Genomic DNA, 27,718 nt, shown 5'->3' on the forward strand with positions numbered 1-27,718 from the left:
GCTGCCAGGCGCGCCGGCGCGGGGTCGCCGCGCGATCAGCGGCGCCCAGGCTGTCGCCGAGCCCGCTCCCGACAGAATAACGTGCTTGGTTTCCCCACCCACCCCTGGGAGGGGTTGCTGGGGCCGCGAGCGGCCTCCCAGTTTCCATCGCTCTCTCCTGGGGAGGATCCGCCGCCGGGAGGAAGGATTAGAATAAACCTGAACCGCGGCGCAGAAGTGGCTCCCGGGGAAGCCGGCGCCGGGGCCGCCGCCTCGTGTCCCCTCGGGGCGCAGCGCTCGGGGGTCGGCGGGCCGGAGCCCAGGCGCGGCCCGCGGGCCGGGGGCAGCGGGACCGAGCGAGCGGCCGCGCGAGGGGGCGGGCGCGCGGCCCACCGGGGGGCGGCCGGGCAGCCCCCTGCACCCCGCGGGGGCCCCGAGCCCCGGCACGCGGGCTGGACGCGAGCGAGGACCGCCGCCGCGGGCTGCGGGCGAGCCCCGTCCCTCTCGGCAGGGGATCGGGCTATGACAGCTGGGCGCCCCAAAGGGTTAACCTGGGTGTCCTCGGCAAAGTTGTCGCCGAGCCGGGAGCCCGCGTAGGGGCCGCGGCACCAAGGCTCGGGGGGCGGCCGGGCGGCCGGCGGCGGTCGTGGCTCGGCGGGGCCCGCGCGGCCGGGGGGCTGCTGGGGGTGTGCGCCCCCAGCCGGCTGCCCTCGTGGATGCCTCCCGGCGGCGGCGGGCCCATGAAAGACTGCGAGTACAGTCAGATCAGCACCCACAGCTCCTCCCCCATGGAGTCGCCCCACAAGAAGAAGAAAATCGCGGCCCGGAGGAAATGGGAGGTTTTCCCGGGAAGAAACAAGTTCTTCTGCAACGGGAGGATCATGATGGCCCGGCAGACGGGCGTCTTCTACCTGACCCTCGTCCTCATCCTGGTCACTAGCGGACTCTTCTTCGCCTTCGAGTAAGTGGCGGCGAAAGCTTCCCCGACGCCTGCACCCCCTCGATTCCTGACCCTCCCCTCGATACTTTCGTTTTCTAGAAGCCTTATCTGTTGTATATCGTTATATAATACAGACACCCCCCCCCCACCACCTTTTTTTTTTTCTTTTCTTTTCTTTCAAAGGTCTGTTTGCTGGTCCGTCCCTAGAGATAATGTAGCTCTGGCGCGGGCTCTAGAAGTGGAGGACAGGGCAGAGGGGGACACTTGGAAGGTGTATCTGCCTTGTTGCTCCCGAGGGTTGAGTGGCACTTTGGCAGGTGGCTGATTCTTGGCGCTAGCCCGATTCCTGGAGTTTGGGGAATAGCAGTCCAGCCCAGATGTAGCCTTCTGTAGGAAGCGGGAAGGAGGTAGATCCATAGAGGGGATCCACAGAGTTGGCTTCCGTTCCTATTCAAGAGCTGTAAGGGCATCATGTTAAATTCGGCTTCCTAAATCTTCTAAACGTCTTTGCTGAATATCGAGAAATCTTGGTTGGTTGAGGTCTCAGAGTGTAGGCCACCCCATGTGGCCTGGAAGGATAATTTCATTTTTCATTCCCCTTTAGATGTTCACTCTTGGTCAACAGTTTCTGATTTACTATCAGGTTTCTAAACGCTTCACTGTTTTTAAAAAAGTTTCAATAAAAAAATGTTCCAAGCAAACATTTTTCCCACCCCTTCCTGATATTTGCAAACAGGTTAAAAAGGAGACTGTAGGCCTGTTTTCAGGAAGAGTATGACACTGCATGGTAACTTCTGACTCCAGAAACAACACTTGGGGACTTTAGAGCTTTAACTGGAAAAAAAAAAAAAAGTACATGCATGTCTTCTCTGTTTTCAGGAAAATCAGATTGGCTGGTAGCAACTATCCTCCTGCCAACTAATGAGGGATCTTCTTACTTATTAATAGTATTAGATAAAGTAGTTTAACCACATTCCAGAATCAATTTCAGTTGCTCTTATTGGGTCCAACATTTGCAATGCAACTTCTTATGTAATTCTTGGTATCTGATGTTCAATGAAACTTGTAGCTACTACTCCCCACCACCATTTAAAAAAAAGCAATATATTTATTGGGGGTTCTTTGCTTTTGCTGTATCCTGGTTATTATGGGGCATGATAATGCTTCCTGCTTCTGTTGGGTAGGGTTCATTAAAACTTTCTGTGTGTATTTACTTTTGTCTCTGATAAGTATTAATAGGCTCTGATTTTTTGCCTGATGTTTGATATTCCAAATGCTGTCTCAGTCAGAAATGGATGACAGTGTAATACTATTCACTTAAAGCCCTCTGACTCTGAGGGGAAGCATTTTGCATCTGAACATTGAGCCACGATGAACAATTTTAACAGGATTGAGTTAGAACAGGTGAGGAGAGAGAGCTCAGATGTAAGCCTCCGCCTCCCCCAGCCTTTCTTTCAGACAGCCCCTCCATTTCTGACTATGCAAAATGCTCAGGTCTCTCCCAGAGGTTTTAACTTTGGTGCACCTTTGAGACTAGCTGGTGGAGTCTGTCGAGGGGACAGAGGGCTGGAAGGTCAGGGTGTGGAGAGGCTTTCCGAATGACCGGAGAAATGCCCTGTTGTTGCTGCTTCTGTTCTCCTTGCCTTCATCCAGAGTCATCCTCTGGTCCTTACAGACCTGGGCAACTGGAGCGAGGGGCCATAGTTTGCAGCAGAGTCGTAACACATTTCGGCACTGACTTGATGATTCCATATGGCTGAACAGAAACGCCATTCTTCTAATGGCGGCTTTCATTACAGGGGGTCCCCTAGACAGTGTTCACTGTGTTCCTAATGTTAACAAAGTTTTCAGTGGATCTGTATTGCCATCTTTGCTCTTTTTAGTAAGGTTAAGAGTGCAGAAAGTGGATGAACTTTGTGATTGCATTGCACAGCTTCAGCCACAAGTGTGTTACATGTAGAATCATGAATATTTCATCTTCTCTAACACAAATCCCCACAGGATGGTTAGGGGTCCCCTCCAGTTATTACTCACCATCTTTTATTTTCTTCTTTTCACACACTGCTTTTTACTAAACCATCATAAATTCATTTCTACTTCTTCATCTCTCTGTGTGTTTCTTCCAAGAGTTCCCCAAAGTCCTCACTAGCAGGTTGTTAGGGATTTTTTTTTCTGCGTCAGTGTTAATGGATGGCTGTAGGAATAAACATGTGCACTGGGATTTTGTTAGCTACTGTCAGCAGCTTCATTTTTAGATTGGCTCTACGTGTATGTGTATCTTTGGTGTCCATGAGCGTCACTTCAATTAGGTGATTTCAGATTTCAAGGAAAGAAGGCTCATCGCAGCACGAAACCTCGGTTGCGAAAAATCATAGGGCCATTCAAACTATAGAATATTATGCTTTGGCAAGAATATTTGTCCCTGTATTGCTTTTAAGTTCATTACCGTTGGTAATGCCAGAGTGAAATTAATTGACAGAGTCTCAGAGAACCAATTAGTCACATGCTTGGGAAATGAAATGCCAGTAGACTAACAGAGATCAAGACAGAATGCCAGTTTTGTTTTGCTCATTGTCTGCCCTCCTTCTGCCGTTCCTCAGTTATTTATTGAGCATATACTATGTGGTTGCCTGTTTTGGTGAATTTCATGTCTGGATAACTTTAATATTAGCAGAGTTCCATTTTTAAACATTAGACTCTGTGCTTCTCCATTCTGTCACACGAAGGCAAATATGAAATTTGAAAATAAGACATATAACTTCTAAACTCAGTTTTAGACCTCCTTTTCCTGCAACTCTTCTCCACCCCACCTCTCCTTTCTAACCTTTAGCAGATGGACAGGGAAGTGGACTTCCTGGAATGCAGCAATAGGTATTGATACTGTCTTCAACCCTGGAAGAAAGGCCGGGTAGAATGTTATTCCCAACTTGAAGATGAAGTGACAGAGGCTTGGAAAGCAACTGCCTAAGGTCACACACTAAGTAGTGGTGGGGCTTCAGGCAGCAAAGCCTGTGACCCTTCTGATGGTCTGGGCTGCTCCTCTTCCATGTGTAGAATAGTGGTTACAGGTGTGTGTGCATATTGGCCAGACAGATCCCAAGATTCTGCCCAGAAGTATGACCCTAGACACATAATTTGACTCTCCTAAGCCTTAGTTTCCCAGTCTGTTAAATGGGATTAATAATATCGACTGTTAAATGTTGTGAAGATTAAAAGAAGTATATTTAGTACAGCATCTGATATGTACCATCTACTCATTAGATGGTACCTATTATTAGAGAAGGGCTTCCCAGGTGACATTAGTGGTAAAGAACCCACCTGCCAATTCAGGAGACGTAAGAGATGTTGGTTTGATCCCTGGGGAAGATCCCCTGGAGGAAGACATGGCAATCCACTCCAGTATTCTTGCCTGGAGAATCCCATGGACAGAGGATCCTGGTGGGCTATAGTCCATAGATTCAGAAAGAGTCTGACATGACTGAAGCAACTTAGCATGCATTATTAGAGCAATAGCCTCCCAGGGACACTGGTCCCCCTTTCTGAGAACCTGTGAAGGAAGAAGTATGGGGGTTATGAAGCAAGCATGACAGGGATAGCATATTAGGGCTGAAAAAATGTGGAACCATGCAGCCTGCGGTTGAAACAGAGGAGCAGCTTTGCCCCCGCCCCTTTTATCCAGACCCTGAGCAAGAACAGGGGAAACCTCCAAGAAGCAGGGACTGGATTTCATTTCCATTTTTGGAGCTACCATCTCAGAATGGAGAAGACAGAAAGAAAGCAACTAGAAGTCCACCTAAAGCAGCTCTCCAGTCTTTGCCAGTTAGGGCAGGGCTGTTTACCTTTGGGCATCTTTTATTTGACTTATAGAGGGCTGGTCCAAAGTGACAGCATTCCATGGGTGTTTAAGAGGGAAGGGAGGAGGTTGGTTGCAGTGCTATTGAGATGTCTCTCTATTCCTTGCACTTATTGAGGGCTGGCTCATCAGAGACTCTCTGCAGCGTCCTCAGACTCACACCCCCAGAATAGTCATTTGAAAAGATCAGTGAACATTATCAATTTCTTTCTCTCTGACATACACATACAGAGCCCACTTTAGACTTGAAAATTTGAAGGGAAAAAAAGCAAAAGTCTTTGGTCCTAAAGTATTGACCTTTCATAGTCTCTTGATCACCAGGGCAGAAAGGAGGAGATGAACTGGGGTGCACATGATGTTCTTGTTTCCAGGAGCACCCCTTGAGACCAGGGGAGCAATGCTCAGATCTTGGAGTTGACCGTCCCCTGCTCCTGTGCTGTCACCACGGACAGTTTGGAGATGTTACTAGAGCTGAAGCTGAGGTTGCGTTAGCGTTCTTAAATTTCTCCTCACTGAGAAGTCCGTTGTTGATTCTTTAAAAAAAAGTCATGTTTTCTTCTCTCTTGTCGTCCCCTTGCCTTCCTTCCCTTCGTTACTTCCTCTTCCTCCTTCTCCTCCTTTTTTTCTTTCTTTGGCTCCTCCCCTCTGAAATAACTGGTAAATAATTGGTAGTCATTGGAACTGGAGTCCTGTTTGCCTTGAAGATGGAACAAGAGACTGTCCCCCATAAACAAAAGTGTGATTTCCAATAATAATGTCTCCCTTTTAGATTGGAAATCCTTTATTATCTAGTAGAGGGTACTGCCTTATAATATCTAAAGATAACCCATTCATTTTGCGTGATTAACACGTGGAGAAGGAAATGGCAACGCGCTCCAGTACTGTTGCCTGGAGAATCCCATGGACGGAGGAGCCTGGCGGGCCATGGTCCGTGGGGTCGCAGAGAGTCGGACACGACTGAAGTGACTGAGCACGCACTCGACACATAAATTCCGTGGGGATAGGGACTCTGTCTTGTTCACTCGTACTCCCCCAGAATTTATAGTAGCACCTTGTGCATAGCAGGCTCTCAGTAAATATTTATCATTTAATGAAATAATGGTAAAATTGAAACACACTGAAAAACAACTTCTGTGTGCTTTGGTTTTTCATTTTGTAAAGTTGGGAACTTTAATAAAATGTAGAATTAATAATATCTTATAGAACATTTGCCTCAGAAACATTGATTATAATGTAATTCAGAATCAAATATCATCCTTTTTCAAATGCATCAGTTGAAACAGAAGAAATCAAAGATTTTCTTGGTTACTTAGAAACTAATGACAGAGTTGGGATGTTCTCTTCACTAACCAAGATTTCTATTTTTTTTTTCTGTAGGTTTTAACTAAACGCTTTAAACAAACAAAGCACTCTGTGATATATATGAAGGTTACCCAACAACCAGCAGCACCTAGAATAATTTTACGTTTTACAGGGTCTTGACTTTGGATACTTGAATTTATATAATAGGATTCTTAAGAATTCTATCGCCTCCTTATATTTCACTGTTTTCTCTTAGCTAGTGACACCACGTTATGCAAAAAGGACTCCTGTAGGTTCCTATGATAGGGTGATGATCGTCAGTTATTTAATGGGCTGTATCTACATGCATGCTTGCTTGCTCAGTTGTGAACGACTCCTGTGACCCCGTGGACGGTAGCCCACCAGGCTCCTCTGTCCATGGGATTCTCCAGGCAAGAATACTGGAGTGGGTTGTTGTTTTCCTCCTTCAGGAGATCTTCCCAACCCAGGGATCAAACCCACGGCATCTCCTGTGTCTCCTGCATTGCAAGTGGATCCTTTACTCCGCTGAGTCATCAGGGAAGCCTGTGTCTACATAACCTGGAGACTTTTCTTTTGCAGTACAATGCTGCTCATAATTTATTCAAAGCAGAGTTATTATTTCTTAGCAAGGGAACTTAAATTCAGGGTTTCAAGGAAATGTGCTCCTTGTTTTGTAGATGAGGTTGTTAGGAAAGGGAAAATGGTGGTGGTCAATAGATGCTTATGGTCTTCCCAGTGGCTCAGTGGTAAAGAATCCACCTGGCAATGCAGGAGACACAGGAGGTTCGGGTTTGATCCCTGGGTCAGGAAGATGCACTGGAGGAAGAAATGGCAACCCATTCCAGAATTCTTGCCTGGAAAATCCTATGGACAGAGGAGCCTCGTGGGTTATAGTTCATCGCATTACAAAGGGTTGGACATGACTGAGCCCCAAATCAATAGATGCTTTAATTAGATACACCCAGAAATTTGAATCTGATAAAATGTCAGTTGGTTCAAGTAAGAGCTGGGGACCTTCTTAATGCTTTTATTTAGTTCTTCACTAAATATAAAAGTTGGTCCCAATTCAAACTAATTTTTATAAACTGGATGGTCTTTCTTCTGTTTACCCCCTGTTTAAAAAATGTAGTATTAGATTGATACAGAAGATTGTATGTAACACACCTGCAAATTTGAAATAAAATATTATAAAGAGCACCCATGAAACTGCCACTCACTCAAGAACCACATTAATATCAGGGCTTCTGAGTATTACATCCTCTGGGTTTCAGCCCAGGGCCATAAATTCCCTGAGGTCATCAGTACCTGAGCTAGTCATTATTAATGCCTTGCCTTTTTACCCTCAAGCTTGTTGAATGTATGCATTCCCCAATAATAGATTGTTTCAGTTCAGTTCAGTTCAGTTCAGTCGCTCAGTCGTGTCCGACTCTTTGTGACCCCATGAATTGCAGCACATCAGGCCTCCCTGTCCATCACCAACTCCCGGAGTTCACCCAGACCCACGTCCATCGAGTCAGTGATGCCATCCAGCCATCTCATCCTCTGTCGTCCCCTTCTCCTCCTGCCCCCAATCCCTCCCAGCCTCAGAGTCTTTTCCAATGAGTCAACTCTTCGCATGAGGTGGCCAAAGTACTGGAGTTTCAGCTTTAGCATCATTCCTTCCAAATAACACCGAGGACTGATTTCCTTTAGGATGGACTGGTTGGATCTCCTTGCAGTCCAAGGGACTCTCAAGAGTCTTCTCCAACACCACAGGTCAAAAGCATCAATTCTTCAGCACTCAGCTTTCTTCACAGTCCAACTCTCACATCCATACATGACTACTGGAAAAACCATAGCCTTGACTAGACGGACCTTTGTTGGCAAAGTAATGTCTCTGCTTTTGAATATGCTCCCTAGGTTGGTCATAACTTTACTTCCAAGGAGTAAGCGTGTTTTAATTTCATGGCTGCAGTCACCATCTGCAGTGATTTTGGAGCCCCAAAAAATAAAGTCTGACTGTTTCCACTGTTTCCCCATTTATTTCCCATGAAGTGATGGGACCAGATGCCATGATCTTCATTTTCTGAATGTTGAGCTTTAAGCCATCTTTTTCACTCTCCTCTTTCACCTTCATCAAGAGGCTTTTTAGTTCCTCTTCACTTTCTGCCATAAGGGTGGTGTCATCTGCATATCTGAGGTTATTGATATTTCTCCCGGCAATCTTGATTCCAGCTTGTGCTTCTTCCAGCCCAGCATTTCTCATGATGTACTCTGCATATAAGTTAAATAAGCAGGGTGACAATATACAGTCATGACGTAATCCTTTTCCTATTTGGAACCAGTCTGTTGTTCCATGTCCAGTTCTAACTGTTGCTTCCTGACCTGCATTTAGTTTGGCTTATTTTTCTATATAAAAATTTTGAAGGGACTCCCCTGGTGGTCTGGTGGCTAAGGCTCCATGGTCCCAATGCAGCGGGCTCAGGTTCAGTCTCTGAATAGGGAACTAGATTTGCATGTTGCAACTTAGAGTTAGCCTGCTACAACTAAAGATCCTGAATGCTGCAACTAAGACCTGGCACAGCCAAATAAATAAACATAAATATTTAAAAAATGCATATAAATAAAATTTTCTTATATATAGAAAAGTAATGAAAATCTTTTATTTAAAAAAACTCTCCCTCCCTCCTCTCTCCTTCCCTTTTCTGACCTGTTGAAGAGTAAGTTTCAGATGTCATGCTTTTTATATCCATATTTTTCTGCATGTAATTCTTACAAGAAAGGATATTCTCTTATACACACACAGTATTAGTATCCATTTCAGGAAATTTAATATGGGTACGATAGTCTACATTCAAACTTTGCCTCTATCCTAGGACCAGTGGTTAAAGTTTATCATCGTGATATTTGTTTTCTATTTATCTGTTTTTTTCTCTTTTCTTCCTTCTTGCCTCCTTTTAGATGAATTGCCTATTTTTAGCATTCTATTTTATTTCCTTTAAAAAATGTGGGCTGTATTTCTTTGTATTTTTTTTTAGTCGTTGTTTGAGAAATTAGAATATGCATCTTTACTCTTTAATAGTCTGCCTCCAAATAGTAATGTTGAACTTCAAAACTAATATGAGAAACTTATTATAGTTCCACTTCTTTCACCCTTTGACTCTTATTCTCATATAGTTTATATCTGTGTATGATACAAACCCAATAATGTGATTATTTAAAAGCGGTCAGTAGTATTTAAAAGAAACATAAATGTAAATAAATATATATATATAAAATGAATAGACTTTAAAACAAAACCTGTACACGTATATAAAATCTAAAAGACACATACACTTGTACATATATGAAAAAGCGATACTTTTAAGTAGAATTTTGTATTTATTCTCACATATGTACCATTTCTGGTACTGTTTATTTCTTTAAATGCATTATTTCTCTTGGGCCAAAGCGCGTTTTAGCAGTTCTTGTGTGCAGGTCTGCTGGTGACAAGTTCTCTTAGCTTTTGTTTTGATGGTGGTTCTGCCTTCATTTTGAAAGGATGTTTTCACTGGATGTAGAATTCTAGTTTGACAGTTTCTTTTTTTCCTACCAGGACTTTGAAGATGTTAGCCCATTGTCTTCTGGCCTCTTTAATTTCTAAGATAAGTTAGTTTTTATATTTTCTATTTCCCCCTGTATGTAATGGGTGATTTTTTTTTTTCCAGCTGACTTTCTTTTTTCTTTTTTCAACAGTTGAATGAAGACATACTGAGGTGTGGTTTTTCTTATAGGGATCCTGCTTTAGATTTACTAAAGTTTCTTGGATCTGTAGATTGATATCTTGAAGTTTTGGTAACTTTCCGTCCACTGTTTCTTCAAAAATTTTTTGTCCTATTCTCTCTCCTTGCTTGGATCTTCATTAATTTATGCATGATACCATATTATATAGTCCCATACATCTTGGATTTTTATAATTGTTTTACTTTTTTTTTCTCTTTGTGTTTCAGTTTGAATACTTCCTGCTGGTCTGTCTTCAAGTTTACTGATGTTTTTCTCTGCTGTGTCCTGTCTATGATGAGCCCTCTTTGATACCTTACTTTTTGTTCTGAGCATTCCTGTGTTTGAAAAACTAGTTTTTAAACATGAGTTAAGAAGAACAGTTTCCATTCTTCTGCTAAAAATTTCTGTTTGTGTCCATAATTTCTACTGGATCCTTTAACACATTTTTTGTTTTTTGGTAGTTATTTTAGAGTCCTTGCCTTACGATGCAGTATATCATCTCTGGATCCACTTCTTTTGGCTGTTTCTTCTCTTGACTGGGGCTTACAGTTTCTCCCTTCTTTGTGTTCCTCATAATTTTTGATTGCATGCTAGATATTGTGTGTAAAAGAATTGCAGAGGCTTCAGTAACTTAAAAGGGCATGGACTTCTTTCAGGCCAGCAGTGTGTGGGCTGAGTCAGTCTCATTTGTAATTGAAATGGGTGTGACCTTTGGTGAAGCTTTAGTTACATTCATGTAATCACTGACTAGATATTTTGAGGGAAGAATAAGAACTTTCCCTTTAGCAGGGACTGGGATCTGAATCCTGATAAAAACTCTTAATGCTCCACAGCTCAGCACCAGCTTACTGAGCTGTGGGAGATTTGTTTTTCAGGCAAAATGCCAGCTTTTTGGGTTACTGGAGAGCTTTCTTTGTAGTCCTGTCCCTGCGTCTGTACCTAGGACATCTTTTTCTGCCCAGCTGTTTGCTTTCAGCTTTTGAGTGGCTGCTACAGTGCCCTGGGTAAAGGCGTGAAGTGCCTGAGAGAAATTCTTCTCATTTTTCTACGCTCTGACCCCTGCCCTATCCTTGGGAAAGGTCCCATAAGTGTCAGGGCAGATCTTTCGTAAGTGTCCTGCCCCATCCCAAGCTTTTGGTGTAGTCTTGCCTGTATTCGGTGATGATCCACAGGGAAGAGTTGGCTGGTGGTACAGACCTACTCTGTGGCTGAGTCTCCTTGGAATTCGAATCCATATAGCAGTCCACATGTGGCCATTAGCCTGGTTAAAATTTTGCTGGTTTTTCCTTAACTCCTGTTTATGGTGGATTCCTGTTCTCCCTGCCATTTGGTAGGAATGAAATCTACTCTTGGCCTTTTTTTTCTTTGGGGATGGGCTTGACACATTTATACTTCTTTGCATCCTCAGCTCCCTGATATATTTTAAAAACTGTGCTTTTGTAGCTAATCTGGCTTACTCTCATTGACAGAGTGGGAGTGATTGCTCTTACAACTTTCAACTTGTGATTTTTTTTTTAACGTAATGTTGTGTTTCTCAGATTCATTTATGTTGTTGTACATCTATGTAATTAGTTTTTATTGCTTAAATATTTGGTTTGTATACATATGCTCAATTTATTCATCATACTCTTTCTAATATTTCTTTGACTTCTCACTGGTTCTTGGCATTTACTTTCACTTTATAGAATATGCAAGACTGCCTCCGCATAGGCTTTGATTTCTTCTGAAGGGTGTCCTGGCACTGCCTGTGATATCTAGACCCAAATGTTTAGGTCTGGGTAACAGAGAGTTTAGCATGGGATGCATTCTGTTATGCTTCTACATGATGATATTAATAAAATATTTATAAAAGTGATAAATCATGACTATCAATTAACCATTGAAGTTGTATACAATTAAGAGCAAGGTTTAAAGAAATATACATCCTTACTATTTGACCTAAGTAGTGCAGTGGTAAAGAATCTGCCTGCTAATGCAGGAGACACAAAAGAGGTGGGTTCAATCCCTGGGCTGGGAAGATCCCCTATTGTAGGAGATGGCTACCCAGTATTTTTGCCTGGAAAATTCCATGGACAGAGGAGCCTGGTGGGCTGCAGTCCATGGGGTTGCAAAGAGTCAGATATGATTGAGTATACAGGTATATGATGAGTGAGGTACTTAATCACAGATTTTATCTTCATCATCATAGTTTGATGCTAGTTTTTAATAGATTTCAAGAGAAAGCTTTAGGTTTTCCCCCCTCATTTACAACACTCTAGGTTTGGAAGCTCTTCCCTGATCTCATGCCTGACTTAGACACAGCCCCTCAGAGGACTTGTAGTTAAGATTCTGTTATTGACCTCTTCTCATGTAGCTGCTTTTCTTTGACAGTCCTGATAGAAGGATTTCTGACTGAACCTGCCAGCCCTCCCTGCTCTTATAGACTCTTTGGTCTCCCTGCTCTACTTGAAAGAGAAAAGTCTTTTCCCCTTTCGTGATCGGCCCAGAATGAAGGGAAACGTGATGGCTGTGTGTGTGTGTGTGTGTGTGTGTGTGTCTCCTTTTCTCTGGACTCCATTTCTCCAGGCGGTAGAGGTTGTCCTCTCCTTCATTTAGGCTTGTTTTGATCCCTTCCTCCTTTACCCTTCCTCTGAGAGCTGTCCTGCCATTCAAATGGACTTCCCCGTCCCCTAGAGAGTTTGGAAGTCGACTTGCTTTCAAGGGATACTGTTTTATTTTAGAACATTTTAAACATGTTTGACCAGAACCAACTATTAAGAAATGTGAATTTCCATACATCTTCAAACTGGGCTTTCAGAACTTCTGACTTCAGAGGCCAACTGCCTGGTCTTTCTTCTGAGAACCATCAGAAGGTGACCAGGCTGGGTAGGGTGGCTGATAGAGGAGGGTGTAGCCAACGGTCTCGGGGGCTGGGGATGTGGTCTGCCTGGAGATAGTCTTATCAGTGGGGGAGTGGCTGGCTGTCCCTCTCATTTGGGAAAGAGCTTAAGCTTTAGAGTCTGCTCTCTTTTGGTAGCTTTCAGGTGCTTCTGATGAAAACAGAGGAATAGCTTATTTTAACACAAAACACTGGAGTCTGTGAGAGGCGTTAGTTCCACTTGCTGTGATGGAAAATTACTGCGTCTCCTTGTACAGATAGCAGAAATAGGTTGGGTCCCCACAGTGTGTGTTCCTGGCTATTTCCTTGACAAAATCCAGTGTCCTTCCTCCCCGCGCCACCCTCCCCCCTCCCCCGCCGGCCAGTTTTTCTTTTTCTTTTTCTCTCAGTGGTATAAGAGTGTGTGACTATTTTTTTTTTTCTCTCTCTCCTTTTTTTTTTTAAAAAAACTTTTATTTATTTATTTTTGGCTGGGCTGGGTCTGCATGCTGCGTGGGCTTTGCTCTAACTGCGGTACGTGGGTTTCCCATTGCAGCAGTTCTCTTACTGTGAAGCACAGGCGTGTCTCGGGCGTGCAGGCTTCAGCAGTTGCAGCTCCTGGACTCTGGAGAGCAGCCTCAATAGTTATGGCGTGAGGGCTCCGTTGGCATGTGGCATCTTCCCGGATCAGGTATTGAATCCGTGTCTCCCGCATTGGCAGGCGAATTCTTTACCACTGAGCCACCAGGGAAGCCCAGTGATCTGATCTTTCAGCTTATATAATCAATGGCACTTGTTGTCTTGAATGGTACTGTTTTGGGGTTTTTAATGCTGTGAATTTCCCATCCATCCCTTCTTGATGGCAGATAAGGGCATACTTGAACATATAAGCCAAAGTGAGGTTAAATTCTGCAGCTCTATATAGTCTGTTGGTCTTTCTACCCAGGGAGAAGAATTCTGTACTCAGGTTGTCTCACACCTATCAACTTGATATAAATTTCCCTGCTCCTTTTTAAGATAGTGAGCCATGCAAATTAAACTCCAGAATGGTCCCAACACACACATTCAAATGATGATTTCTACTCTGTTCAGGAGAGCTGCTGAGTTCATGTTTATGTACCTATTCCATTAGCTTTAAGCATATTTTGCATAGAATATTTCAAAAGGTATGCTCTTGTCTTTTAAAAAATAAATAGATACTGAAAGACAACTCTGTCACAAAATTATTATTTAGTCAGGATTAACACTGAGTAACATTGTGTAACAAGAACCTTTTTGGCTCAAAATAAAAAAATGGTAAAAACTATTACTTAGAATTATTAATTATGCCTTTATGGAAATAGGAAGCTATTATATTATATATTTATATATATATTTTTTTTAATGTGGGCCATTTTTAAAGTTTTTATTGAATTTGTCACAATATTGCTTCTGTTGTTTATGTTCTGGTTTTTTGACCTTGAAGCATGTGGGACCTTACCTCCTCCACCAAGCGACTGAAAATACCCCCCCTGCATTCTATTTTCATTTAGAAGTTGAAGTGACAGCCAAACAGAGTCCCACTCATTTATAACTAAACTCTTCCGCCTCTTGGCTGTGGATAGTTAGGATTGATCGATCGGGCTAATGTCGTCTCCTAGAATGTGAGAATAATATTCTCCTTTCTAAAGAAGGTGTGAAGTTGTTGATTCTAGACTGTTGTATGGGTTTGTTCCTGCCACCCAGTGTTGACCCTAGTTATTGTCAAGAAAAATACGAAACGTTCCTGAGTGGGAGCCTGAATCAGCACACAGGGGAGAGCTGCAGCTTGGAAACAAGTGAAGACGCCTTTTCCTTTCTCCTGAGTCTCTCTTTCTCCCATATGAGTTTTCTCTTGCTGTCGCAGCAAATCACCAGACACTCAGTGGCTTAAAATGACCCAGATTTATTATCCAACAATTTTGTAGGTTAGAAGTCCAACACGGGTCCCCCTGGACTGAAGCCTAAGTGTCCGCAGGACATTCTCTTCTGGAAGTCCTTGGGTGGTGTCCACGCTGGCGCCTTTTCCAGCTTCTGAAGCTAATGTGCAAACCCCTCTCTGCCTGTAGAGCCATCAGTGTCCCCTCTCTGGCTGCTTTCCTTCTGTAATCACACCTGCCTCTGACCACGGCCAGGAAAGGCCCTCCACTCTTACGAGCAGACTTCCCTGGTGGTCCGGTGGCTGAGTCTCCGTGCACCCAATGCAGGAGACCTGGCTTTGATCCCTGGTCCGGTAACTAGATCTCACGTGCTGCAACTAAAAGATCCCCCATACCACAGTAAAGATCTGATACAGCCAATTAATTAATTAATTAATAATAAAAAGAAGAACTCATGTGATTAGATTGGGCCCATACCCAGTATAATGCCCCAACTCAAAGCCTTTAATCACAGCAGCAGTCTCTTTGGTGATGTTAGGTAACACATTCACAAGTACCAGGGTTAAGACTTGAAGGTCTTTGCTGCTGCTGCTGCCAGGTCGCTTCAGTCGTGTCCGACTCTGTGTGACCCCACGGACTGCAGCCTACCAGGCTTCTCCATCCATGGGATTCTCTAGGCAAGGTCTTTGGGTGGCTGTAATTCTGTCTGCTACACCCCCAACCCTTATCATTTCCATATTAAACTGGACTTGAAATGCTGAAGACTTTTATACAGCCTCAAAGAAGGGCTTGTTAATTAGACATCATAAAATGGGTACACAAAGTGGGCCCCTTGTTTATTTGCAGAATTCCACAGAATTCCAAATGAGATGAGGCAGAGTATCTCAGGGACGGACTGAAATTGACTCACCTGGTTAACATCACAGGTAGGGTCCCCAGGGAAGCCGACTCTAGGACAGATTTGCCTGTAGAGCATTTAGCAGGGAGCACTCTCGGATCAGCACCTGTAAGGGGGCAAAGGGAGCTGCACCGGGTAGACAAAGTCACTGTCAAGTCTGTGGCCCATCTTTCTGGCCGAGGGAACAGACTTTTATACCCCTGCATTGAAGGCAGGAGGAGAAGGGGACGGCAGAGGATGAGATGGTGGGATGGCATCACTGACTCAATGGACATGAGTTTGAGCAAACTCTGGGAGATAGTGAAGGACAGGGAAGCCTGGCCTGCTGCAGTCCATGGGGTCTCAAAGAGTTGGACACGACTGAGTGACTGAACAACAACAATTAACCAGTGTTAGATGTTGACTGCCCCAGGAAGGGGACACGACCTCTGGTGGTTTCTGAGATAGACTGTCTTGAAGCTGGCATATGCCAACATCCCCAGCAGCTGGGGACATGGGTGCTTCTTTCCTGAAAGAATAGGTGGTGGGGTGGGAGCAGGAGGGGAGGACGATTATCTGTCTGCCTGATGACAGCATCCACTACAGTTAGGCACAACTGAGTCCTGCAGGTAGCTCAGCCGCCCGGAGGGATGACCCAGGCTTTGTGGACAAACCAGCCGCAGGGAGAAAGAGGGAATCCAGCCTAACAGGCGGAGAAGGCGATGGCAACCTGCTCCAGTACTCTTGCCTGGAAAATCCCATGGACAGAGGAACCTGGTAGGCTGCAGTCCATGGGGTCGCTAAGAGTTGGACACAACTGAGTGACTTCACTTTCACTTTTCACTTTCATGCACTGGGGAAGGAAATGGCAATCCACTCCAGTGTTCTTGCCTGGAGAATCCCAGGGACGGGGAGCCTGGTGGGCTGCCGTCTATTGGGTTGCACAGAGTCGGACAGAACTGAAGTGACTTAGCAGCAGCAGCAGCCCAACAGGCAGCAGGCAGGATCAGGGTGGCCCAGAGATTCAATCTTGTTTGGAGACAGAGAGGTGTGTCAGTGGAGGGCAGGGTCTTAGGCTGAAAGGCTGAGGTTCAGTGAGAAGTTTGATGCCCGGGGGGCTGGATGGGGCTCTAAGTGCCAGGAGAGGCTCTTGTTCTTGAGGATTCGAGAACAGAGAACCTGACAAGACCAAGGTGGGGATGTGTTTCTAGGACTGGACATGGTGTCAGAGTAGAGTCGCAGCCTCCTGGCAGAGGGAAGCACCCCCAAAGGCGGGGCTTCTCTGGGTTTGCATCTAAGGGCCAGCCTGGGTTTGGGGATAGAAAAGAGTAATGATGCTAGAAACCAGGCTGAACTTATAACTCAGTTTCTTTCTGAGTGCATCAAAGACCTGTCTCCCCCAAAGAAGATTTTTAAATATTCCATTGTTTTCCTCCCCTCGGTCTACCTAAGACAGGATAATGGAAGTAATTAGTGATGCTCTAGAAAAAGACTGGGAAGAAGTACTGTCTGTTCTGAGTCAGGAAGACTGGAATTATTTTATAGGAACACAGTACATTGTATCCAGTGAAACTATTTCTTCTTTAGAACAGATATCGCCATTCTTATTTATTTTCCATTTTTTTTCTATTTGTTTAGAGAAAGGCATTTTGTAGTTAGAGTGATTCCATTGTCAATAAGGCCGCTGTTTGCATCTCCATGGACCAGCACAAGGGAAGAGAGGCAGAGCTTTGCCTGTATATCTGTGTGATTAACATAAAGTTTGACAAATAGCCTGCTCACTTTCTCAGTATCCACAGGTTAATTCAGGCTCCAGAGAAAAAAATGGCTTTACTTGAAGTGTCTGGTCTAATACACTGATCAACATAATGACACTTAAGGAACCTGTATGATTTTCTGGAGAGAGCCTCGTCCTGGAGAGTGGTGGGGCGGAGCCCGACACAGCACAGCCCTGCAGGCCTCCCTGGGCTCCCCAGCTCCTTGTCTTCTGTTCTGCTGCCCCCTGCCGTGCGCCCACCCACCGCGGTGGTGGGGGTGGGGGGCCTGAGTGTTCCCTCTGCACCCAACATTCCAAACTGCGGCTTTTTCAGTCTTTAGGAGGGTGACCTACACCGAACACTACATCCCTGATATCCAGGACACAGTCCCAAGAAGAGATGAAAATTGTACAAAGCTGCCCTTCTCTAACCGTGCGCAGGGAGCCTTATTCTATTCTACCCTGTTGTTTTATTCTAGGATATTTCACATAAAAATGCCTCTTGAGCCACTGAATAGATTTCATGACCCATAGCCTAGCACCCTCCACATGCTGTCCCCAGGCCTCCTGTCTTCACCCCCAACTGTACTCTCCATCTGACCTCCTCCCACTTGCAACCTTGCCCGGGTGAGGCCACCCGCAACCCATCTTTCCTGCTCTTACTCCTGCCCACGTGCCTCCCCAGGCCTTCCCGACGCCCCGGATGGTGATTCTTCCCGCGTGTCTGGCAGGCAAGGTGCTCCCTTCCTCTCCGAGGACCGTGGGCTGGATGAGCACTCAACCTGGCCCGATGGCAGTCCCTCTGTTCCCGTGCCTCTGGACTGCTGGGAGGCACAGGCAGGCACCAAGTCAGTGCCTCCGGAGCTGCATGAAAACGATAATGTCCTTGGGTGACGGGCCAGCTGAAACCTGCCTTTCCAAGGTTCTGACATCTGTTTCCAGGTTCCCATCCAGGCGTGGAGTGTTGGCGTCAAACGCCTTCATTATTGATGTGTCAGATGCTGAAGACTTTCTGCAAGAGGCACTGCAGGAACACCAATAACCCAGCATTTAGACGTAGAGGTCAAAGATAGAAAGCTGGTGTTTCAAGTAATGGACTTCTAAAAACTATTTTTAGAAGCACAGAAATATGTAAACACAAGTAGTTATCAAAATAATGCTTTTCCCATGATTCATGTTGACTCTGGTCAATCTCTTGGCAAACCGTGTTCTAGAATTTTACTCGCTGCATCTGGGAATCCTTTTCTTTTACTTCTGATTTTGTAATAGTAGAACTGTTTTTGTTTTTTTTTTTTTAATCTCCCCATTTTGCAGATGAGAAAACTAAGGCCTGGGAGACTAGATGACTCATTCAAGGTAACACAGAGGCCTAACAGCAGAGGCAGGGTGAGAATGTATGTCTTCTGATTGCCAACCTAGGCCTCCCCTGCCCATCATCCCTTCTTGAGGTAAGGGAGGTAGTGAGAGGAAGTGTGATTTTTCTCCATCCTTGTAACTGTCAACAGATCTTGTCTTCAAGATGAAATCCTTTTGAAAATTAAAACAATTTTTTTTTATGTGGACCATTTTTTAAAGTCTTTATTTAATTTATTACAATATCGCTGGTGTTTTTGGCCATGAGGCATGTGGGAATCTTAGCTCCCTGACTGGGGTGCGAACCTGCACTCCCTGCATTGGAAGGAGAAGTCTTAACCACTGGATCGCCAGTGAAGTCCTGAAAATTTCTTGCTTTAAGCTTGTATTTCTTCCTTGGGAAAAGTGATGAGTGAGCCACTATTTCATCCCTCATTCTCAGACTGGTACATACTATTGCATTCTGAACTGTATCTGTTGCATTTCACAATAAAGAATTACGTTCATCTTCACCTGAGTTCATAGAGTTGGCTGTATTTTATAGCACCTGCTTTCATTAAAGTCTAAGCACATGCAAGAAAATGCAAATACAGTTCCTAATAAGCGCTCTTGGATGGGAGAGGGGTTTTTAACAAAATTTCTTTGTCTTGTCCCTTCCAGCAAATATCATTTTGCTGTTTCACCATCTATGATGAAAGTAAATAACCTTCTAGGTAATGAACAAAAGACTACATTTTGTGAAACTTGTGGTCATTTAATTGGATTAGAATGAAATAGTCACCGGCGTTCCTTTATTTTTTTCTTCCACTTTTTAAAACCTTATCAGCCTGTGAAGGAAATGGCAACCCACTCCAGTATTCTTGCCTGGAGAATCCTGTGGACAGAGGAACTGTAGGGTCGCACCGAGTCGGACACGACTGAGCGACTTCACTTTCACTTTTCACTTTCATGCACTGGAGAAAGAAATGGCAACCCACTCCAGTATTCTTGCCTGGAGAATCCCAGGGACAGAGGAGCCTGGTGGGCTGCCGTCTATGGAGTTGCACAGAGTCAGATACCACTGAAGCGACTTAGCAGCAGCAGCCTATGAAGGGGCCTTCCAGGTGGCACTAGTGGTAAAGAACCCGCCTGCCAGTGCAGGAGACCCAGGAAACGTGGGTGCGATCCCTGGGTCAGGAAGATCCCCTGGAGCAGGGCATGGCAGCCCACTCCAGTATTCTTGCCTGGAGAATTCCCATGGACAGAGGAGCCTGGCGAGCTACACTCTAGGGTCTCAAAGAGTCGGACATGACTGAAGCCATGTGGCACACACGCAGCCTGTGAAGAAGCCAGTTTCTTTCTTCCCTGACCCACGGACTCAAGGCTTCTAGGACCCCAAACTCCTGCACTATTGCTCCCTTAAGCATTCCAAAGGCATGGCCCGAGAACCCTGCCTTCATTTATCATGTTATTTCTCTGGGAGAACACATTCCCACTTTCAAACTCCCGACGTAGGAATTAGCTTTGGGTGCTGCCTATTCACCAGAAAAGAAAGCTCATTTCTCAGGAGCTGATTAGCTAAGCAGAGCTCATTAGCTTAGCTTAGTTTAGCAAGTATGATCTCATTAGCTAACGTGATATCATAACACACATGCTCGCAGTGGGTCGGGGAGAAGGCGAGGCGGCCAAGGGAGGCAGCTGGCCCGCTGCGGGGCTGCGGGCCCCAGGGCTCCTGCTAGACCAGTGGCAACCTGCGCCCAGACGGTGCCTGGTGCAGGGGGCACTGCCAGGTGCACAGCCCGAGACTGGTACCCAGTGTGGCACGGGGGCGCTGCCTGTCAGTGCCAGGTGCCTGTGAAGGGCTTTCGTGCTTTATCTTGCTTGATCCTCACACGACCCGGACGCTTGCTGCTGTTATCAGTCCTATTTTACAGATGAGAAAACAGATTGAGTCACCGGTCATTGGAGCCTGTTGTCCATAAAACGGCGTTTGCTAAAAGTGGCAGATGCCTGTTTTGGGCCGAGGTGTAGGGCCGGGGAGTTTGTGTCCTACTCTGCTTTAGTCCAGCAATGATTCAATATTCTTTGCTCTCTGGAGACATCCTGCTACTGACAGTAGACGGTGAGTAGATACTGTGAGTTGCTTTATGGAGAGTCTCTCTCTGCATTTCTCTCCAAAGTGCAGCTGTGTGGGACTTCCCTGGTGGTTCAGTGGTTAAGACTCTGCACTGTCAGCACAGGGGATGAGGGTTCAATCCCTGGTGGTGGAACTAAGATCCCACAGGTGCTGCCCAATGATGAAAAAAAAAAAAAGGCACAGCTGTCTGAAACCTCAGGTTTTTCCTCTAAACGTGATATAGTAATAGCCTCTGGCGGTGATTGGCGGAGAAAACATTTCTGGAGCTTTTAAGCACTGTGCTTAACTCACTGCCACAGATGACTTGTTTTAAAATAAACTTTTAATTTTAGTGTGTTTTTAGACCTACAGAAAAATTGTGAAAATAGGTAGCTTTTTAATTTGCTTGTTCGTATTTCGCCTCTTCCTCGTATGCTCTTTAGCCATTGATAGATTTTTTCTCCTTGGGTGTTAAGAGCTCATGAGTAAATTCTTTATGCACTACTGGCATTTCAGGAAAAAAGATATACACAAGTACATTAGAAACAGTGGGTGAAAAAAACATTTCTCCCAAGTCAGCCTGTGCTGTACATTCTTCCCTACATGCCTTCAGAGGTGGTGGAGTTCAACTTTGGTGTGTGAAGAGCAGCAAAGCTTTCTCTCCTCTGTTTCCTTTATTTTCCTGGTTAATTAAAAATATACATATATATTCCAAGTAGCTCAGGAACATTTTATCTCAAGGTCTGACTCCGGAAATGTGAAACAAGGAGAGACACCCATCTGGGAACATTTTTGTATCTCCAAGATCCTGTGCGACACCTAAGTAGGTTCAAAAAAGGTTTTCAATATTCTTTCCTCATCAGTTCAGTTCAATCGCTCAGTCGTGTCCAACTCTTTGCGACCCCATGAATCGCAGCATGCCAGGCCTCCCTGTCCATCACCAACTCCTGGAGTTCACTCAGACTCATGTCCATCAACTCGGTGATGCCATCCAGCCATCTCATCCTCTGTCGTCCCCTTCTCCTCCTGCCCCCAATCCCTCCCAGCATCAGACTCTTTTCCAATGAGCCAACTCTTCGCATGAGGTGGCCAAAGTACTGGAGTTTCAGCTTCATCATCAGTCCTTCCAAAGAAATCCCAGGGCTGATCTCCTTCAGAATGGACTGGTTGGATCTCCTTGCAGTCCAAGGGACTCTCAAGAGTCTTCTCCAACACCACAGTTCAAAAGCATCAATTCTTCGGTGCTCAGCTTTCTTCACAGTCCAACTCTCACATCCATACATGACCACAGGAAAAACCATAGCCTTGACTAGACGGACCTTTGTTGGCAAAGTAATGTTTCTGCTTTTGAATATGCTATCTAGGTTGGTCATAACTTTCCTTCCGAGGAGTAAGCGTCTTTTAATTTCATGGCAGCAGTCGCCATCTGCAGTGATTTTGGAGCCTAAAAAAATAAAGTCTGACTGTTTCCACTGTTTTCCCATCTATTTCCCATGAAGTGATGGGACCGGATGCCATGATCTTTGTTTTCTGAATGTTGAGCTTTAAGCCATCTTTTTCACTCTCCACTTCCACTTTCATCAAAAGGCTTTTGAGTTCCTCTTCATTTTCTGCCATAAGGGTGGTGTCATCTGCATATCTGACGTTATTGATATTTCTCCCGGCAATCTTGATTCCAGCTTGTGCTTCTTCCAGCCCAATAAATTTGACCAATAAACCTGACCAAGTGTATGTATGATGATGATTTAGAAAGTATGTTGTGTTTCTAATAACTCCACTACATATTTGCATAAGGAACTGAATTTGGAGCAATGATTTACTCAAATAGAAATATTTTTTTTTATCATAACAGCCTAGCAATGGTTTCACTTTACAAGTGAGGCTGTGGTTCAGTGTTTAGACATACTGATTGATCTGAAAAAAAAATAAAGCATTATTAAAAGAAACTTTGTCATGATTTTGTAATAATTCAGTATGGGGTATCAGCTGAGAATTCTGGGTAATTATTCCCCAGCCCCACCCCGCTGTGACCTGTCTTTTCCTCTTTGTTCCCTTTTCTATTTGGAATATGCCACCCTTGGCATCATTTGTTGAATTAAGTCTTGTCCTTTTGAGGGAACACTCTTTTAAATATTAATTCCCAAGGGGAGAGGTAATACGTTAAGTTTGTATTATGCCACCTCCAGAGTGTGTGTTCACTTGTCTCTTTCTTACCAGGCCTGGGGCTGTGAATAGGAAGCTACTTTGGGGGATGGTAGGGATGGTGTGGTTTGACTCAGAAGGGAGGGGCCCTGAGAAGCACAAAGGAAGAGGAAGTAGGTTGAAAGGATTCCAGCCAGAGTCACAGGGTCCCGTGTGTCTGACCATTCTGACCCTGTGATGGGTTCACAGGTTTTGCTGTAAGTGGGGTCATGATTATTATGTTGAGTTTATGATGCTGATAGACCAGGACATTGAATTGATATGCCTTTGGTTGAGTATGATTTCAGAAAAGTTTAGCTCCAGAAATTGGATGGAATTTGGCTTGTTGAGTTAGTAGAGGACATAGTCCTAGACTCAGAAGGAATATCCGTTTAAGCCCGAGGTTTCCCAAAGAGCATCCTGATTGCTCCGTCACTTATATGGTACCTTTGTGTAAATTGGAGAAAGTCATTCCTTCAAGGTGGTTTGTTTCCACCTGTCAGTAAATTATCACTGTGTAAATATTTTTTATTAAAACAAAGACATTTCTATGCTGGAAAATTATTAAAGCTATAACTCTGTGATGTCTACAGTGTAAATGCTGCTGCTGCTGCTAAGTCGCTTCAGTCGTGTCTGACTCTGTGCGACCCCATGGACTGCAGCCTACCAGGCTTCTCTGTCCATGGGATTCTCCAGGCAAGAACATTGGAGTGGGTTGCCATTTCCTTCTCCAATGCATGAAAGTGGAAAGTGAAAGTGGAAAGTGAAAGTGAAGTTGCTCAGTCGTGTCTGCCTCTTAGCAACCCCATGGACTGCAGCCTACCAGCCTCCTCCATCCATGGGATTTTCCGGGCAACAGTACTGGAGTGGGGTGCCATTGCCTTCTCCACAGTGTAAATAGTGCCCCTTAATTGTAATGCTTTTGTTTAGTGCCCAAGCTGTACAACTGAACAGGCAGCCCTCCTTCTTTTTCTCTAGTCTTCCTCTTCTTCCATTTCTTCGGCAATGATGAGTCCTCACTGACCTACCAGCCTGAAGTGCAGAAAAGCCTGTGCCTATCTGCAGGTCAGAAAAGGAGGCAGGGAAAAGGAAGATAGAGTCCTGCTTGTCGAACATCCAGGTATCCGCCATTAGTGTATGCATTGGCTTTTCATTTAAGCAGCACCATTTTCAAACCTTGGATTGGGAATGCCCTGGATATATAATAATATTTCCATAAATATAAGGGGTACCCATGATGGGCCAGGAATTTGGATGTGTGCACGCTCAGTTGCTAAGTCGAGTACAAGCAGCATCCCAGAGGTGACGTCTGGATGGGGAGCCCTCCACCCCACGGTACGGTTGTCATTTGGGTGAAGGTCCTAGGCATGTCATATTCTCCCAAGGTTTTGCTGGCCTGATTTCCCTTTGTTCAGCAAAAATTTATTGGCTGCAAGAAAACTTCCCATCTATCCCTTAGAAGGAAAACACACTCTTAATGTTCTTCCCATTATGAAATTAAATTCTCCAAATAATTGTCTTAGACTGCTTAGACCAAGCTATTTTTCATTGGAGAGGACACAGAAGCTATCTCAGGCTCAAAGTAAAAGCAAAAAAAAAAAAAAAAGAACTCGGGTGCTTTGGCCGCATGATTATAATAAAATTGGTGTACTTTCAAAAAGGGCAGACCTGGGTGCCTAAGTGTTCATTTAATTAGTCTGATGGGACAAGCACTTCTTGTTTGCCTGGCTCCATGTTCTGTATTTATTTCGAGTTGATTAGGATGGCATGTGAACTTGGAAGTAAATAAATTTTGATTGGGTGGATTGCTTGGCTAAGTAAACTCACCATCTACTTCTCAGAAATCAAATAATCAGGAAGCAGGTTGTTTTTCTGTGAGTGCTCTGTGCTCTTGTAAGTACTGTTGTCATGTGGCTAGGAAATATGAGAGTCTTTCCTCAAGAAATGATAAAGGTCAAAGGTAGAACTGGGCCCAAGAAGGAGCCAGATATATTAATGATGATAAATCTTTAAGGGGTCATTTTGTTGGCTGGATCTGATATGAAGGGGATATGTCTGTTTTATACATCCATTTTCAGCTAGGATTAGGCTTGTTGTGGATAATAAAAAAAAACACCCCCCAAGTAACTGACTTGAGATAAACGTTTATTTTTCTCCCATATAAAATGTTAGAGGTCAGCAGTGCAGGCCAGGCAGCTCTGTCCCACAAGGTCTGCGGAGACCCAGGCTCCTCCCTCTTATCCTTTCCTTATTTCCTGGGATGTCACCTTTGTTCCTGTGATCAAGATGGCAGCCAGGGCTCCAGCAATTGCATCTGAGTTCCAAGCACCAGGATGGAAAAGAGAAGCAGAAGAAGGGGCCAAGAGGGACCCCAACTGACTCCTTTAGAGCTGCTGCATGGCCTCCCCCCTTGCATTCCATCTGCCATGTCCCGATCATCAGGTCCTACCTACCTGCAAAGGCGATTGGGAAATGAGTCAGATCTGAGCTTCTGCGTGCCTGCTTGACCTTCTATGACAGAGGAAGAAGGGGCAAACTGTTCTTCCTGCCTCTGTGTCTGGGGAAGTGGCTGTGTTGAATTCACAGGGTGGCAGTGGATGGCACCTTCTGAGGCCAGACTGGGTGGGACAGGAGGCGGGCCTTCCGGGGCACTGATGCCGGAGCTCCTCAGCCTTCTGGTTTTGGAAGCTCTGATTGGATGCTGCCTCCGGGGGGCCAGGTCACCCTCCCCTGTGGCTGCCCTCCGCTCTTCCCAGCATGGACAGTGCAGGTCCTGTGCTCCCAGGTGACCTTCTCTCTTCCGTCGAGGAGTTCGTGGGGGGCCCGGCCACTCTTTTAGTAAATGCCTTCCTCCATGGATGCTAATGGAGCAGCTACACAAGCCCAGCGCTAGAACACAGCAGGTGACAGAAGACACCATGCCTCTGGCTAGTGGGGAGACTCCAGAATCCACGGAAGTGGTCAAACAAGTGAATTACCCTCAGCCTGCTTGTTTCTTCTTTCTCTTCACTGCCACTATCATCCTAGGAGAGTGTTCTGTGGTTCCTGATGCCTCCACGGGTGTGGTGGCCTCCCGGTGGACAGGTTTTCTCCTCCTCGCTTGGCCGCTGTCCTAAGAGGTGGCCAGTGCCTCCTGGGAGCAGGCCTGGCTTGTCAGCATGTCCCCAGCGGCTTCTGTTTGTGGCTGGGAGCCTGCCCAGCCCTATGGCATCTGGTTTTCATTTCTAGTTTGGGATCCTCTGGGTCCCAAAGGTCAGCCAAGCTGCAGTCAGGAAATATGTCGTGCTTACGGTGTAATCACTTCCCACTGAAGGTGGGAAAACTCTAAGGGTAGAGTGTACCACGTCATTTTAGTGTTATTCGGGCGTGGGGAATACTTGTCTAGGGAAACTGGCTGGTTTTGTTACAGCGTATTAAAAAAAAATGATTTCTGAGTAAAAAAGTAAGAATTTATGTATTAAAGTTTGCAGACTTTGGAGCTAAAAATAATTTTAAAAATCTCATCGCAAACTCAATTATGAGACACCTTAGAAAGGCTTCCCTGGTGGCTCAGATGGTAAAGAATCTGCCTTCAGTGTGGAAGACCCAGGTTCGATGCCTGTGTCAGGACGATCCCCTGGAGAAGGAAATGGCAACCCACTCCAGTATTCTAGCCTGGAGAATTCCGTGGACAGAGGAGCCTGGCGGGCAACAGTCCATGGGGTCGAAGAGTCAGACACTTTCACTTTCAACAGTCCATGGGGTCGAAGAGTCAGACACTTTTACTTTCACTTCACTTTACAAAGAACAGGCTCTGAAGAAACAGTTAAGGAAGTAGTCCATCAGACGAGTCCAGTTCTCTTGGAAGCGCTGTGTAGTGTGACAGGTGAAGGAAGCCGTAGTGAAGGAAGCGATGGATGAAATGTTACCTGCCTTAGCAGGATACTTGACTCCTTCTTTAACACTATGAGCAGCGAGAAATGGCCCAGGCCTGTGGCTCATGGAACCACAGTTGATAAAAATTCCTGGGAAACTTTTTTTTCTTCTGTATTTTCCACTTATATTTTTGACCACGCCTTTTCAGCTTTCTTCAGAGATAGTCTTTATCCAGGAGAAACTTAAATGTTTATTTTCTCTTAGATTTTGACTTGGGAATCCTGGTGAATTTCATTTTTATCTACTAAAAATCTGTTTTCCCTCCTGGGAGAGGATTATATTTTGTGACACCTCCGAAGTCAGAACTTAAGACTTGTTTTGACCATGGGAATGTGAGCAGTGTTTGTTCTTTTTTAGAAATTAATTTTTATTGGAGTATAGTTGATTTACAGTGTTATGTTAGTTTCAGGTGTACAACAAAGTGATTTAGTTATATGTAGGAGAGAGGAGCCTGGTGGGCTACAGTCCACAGAGTCAAACTCGATTGAAGTGACTTAGGACGCATGCTCATACATAGATATGCTCTTTTTTAGATTCTTTTCCCATGTAGATCATTACAGAGTATTGAATGGAGTTCCCTGTGCCATACAGTAGGTCTTTATTAGTTGTCTATTTTATATTTGTGTGTTAGTTACTCAGGCTTGTCCAACTCTTTGTGACCCCATGGACTGTGGCCCACTAGGCTCTTCTGTCCATGGGATTCTCCAGGCAAGACTACTGGAGTGGGTTGCCATTTCCTCCTCTAATTTTATATGTAGTATTGTGTATATGGGAAGCTTTTAAAATGCCAACTTTTGCCTCTTGTCTTAGACCTAGTGAATCAGTGTCCTAGGGCTTGGGTTGATGTAGTGAGAACAGTGATAAAACTCGGGAGATGTTATTTATTCAAAGCTATCAGTAGGTAGAAGAATTATTTCCAAAGTCTCAAGAGGTTGTTTATAGTGTAAGAT

The 27,718-nt window shown here is 44.8% G+C and overlaps 1 protein-coding gene across 5 annotated transcripts in view; it reads left to right on the forward strand.

The window, feature by feature from the left end:
- The first annotated feature begins 401 nt into the window (after nucleotides 1-401).
- Nucleotides 402-27,718, forward strand: part of ZDHHC14 (zinc finger DHHC-type containing 14) — a 292,970-nt gene continuing 265,653 nt past the window's right edge. For 2 of the 5 annotated variants that reach the window (XM_027551930.1, XM_027551932.1), the window contains exon 1: nucleotides 402-940. In XM_027551930.1, coding sequence (XP_027407731.1) covers nucleotides 696-940 — 245 coding nt within the window. In that variant the 5' untranslated portion in view covers nucleotides 402-695. The remainder of the gene's footprint in view (nucleotides 941-27,718) is intronic. The other 3 variants (XM_027551929.1, XM_027551931.1, XM_027551928.1) reach the window with 2 other exon arrangements.

The sequence above is a fragment of the Bos indicus x Bos taurus genome, chromosome 9, assembly GCF_003369695.1.
Source record: "Bos indicus x Bos taurus breed Angus x Brahman F1 hybrid chromosome 9, Bos_hybrid_MaternalHap_v2.0, whole genome shotgun sequence".
NCBI lineage: Eukaryota > Metazoa > Chordata > Mammalia > Artiodactyla > Bovidae > Bos > Bos indicus x Bos taurus.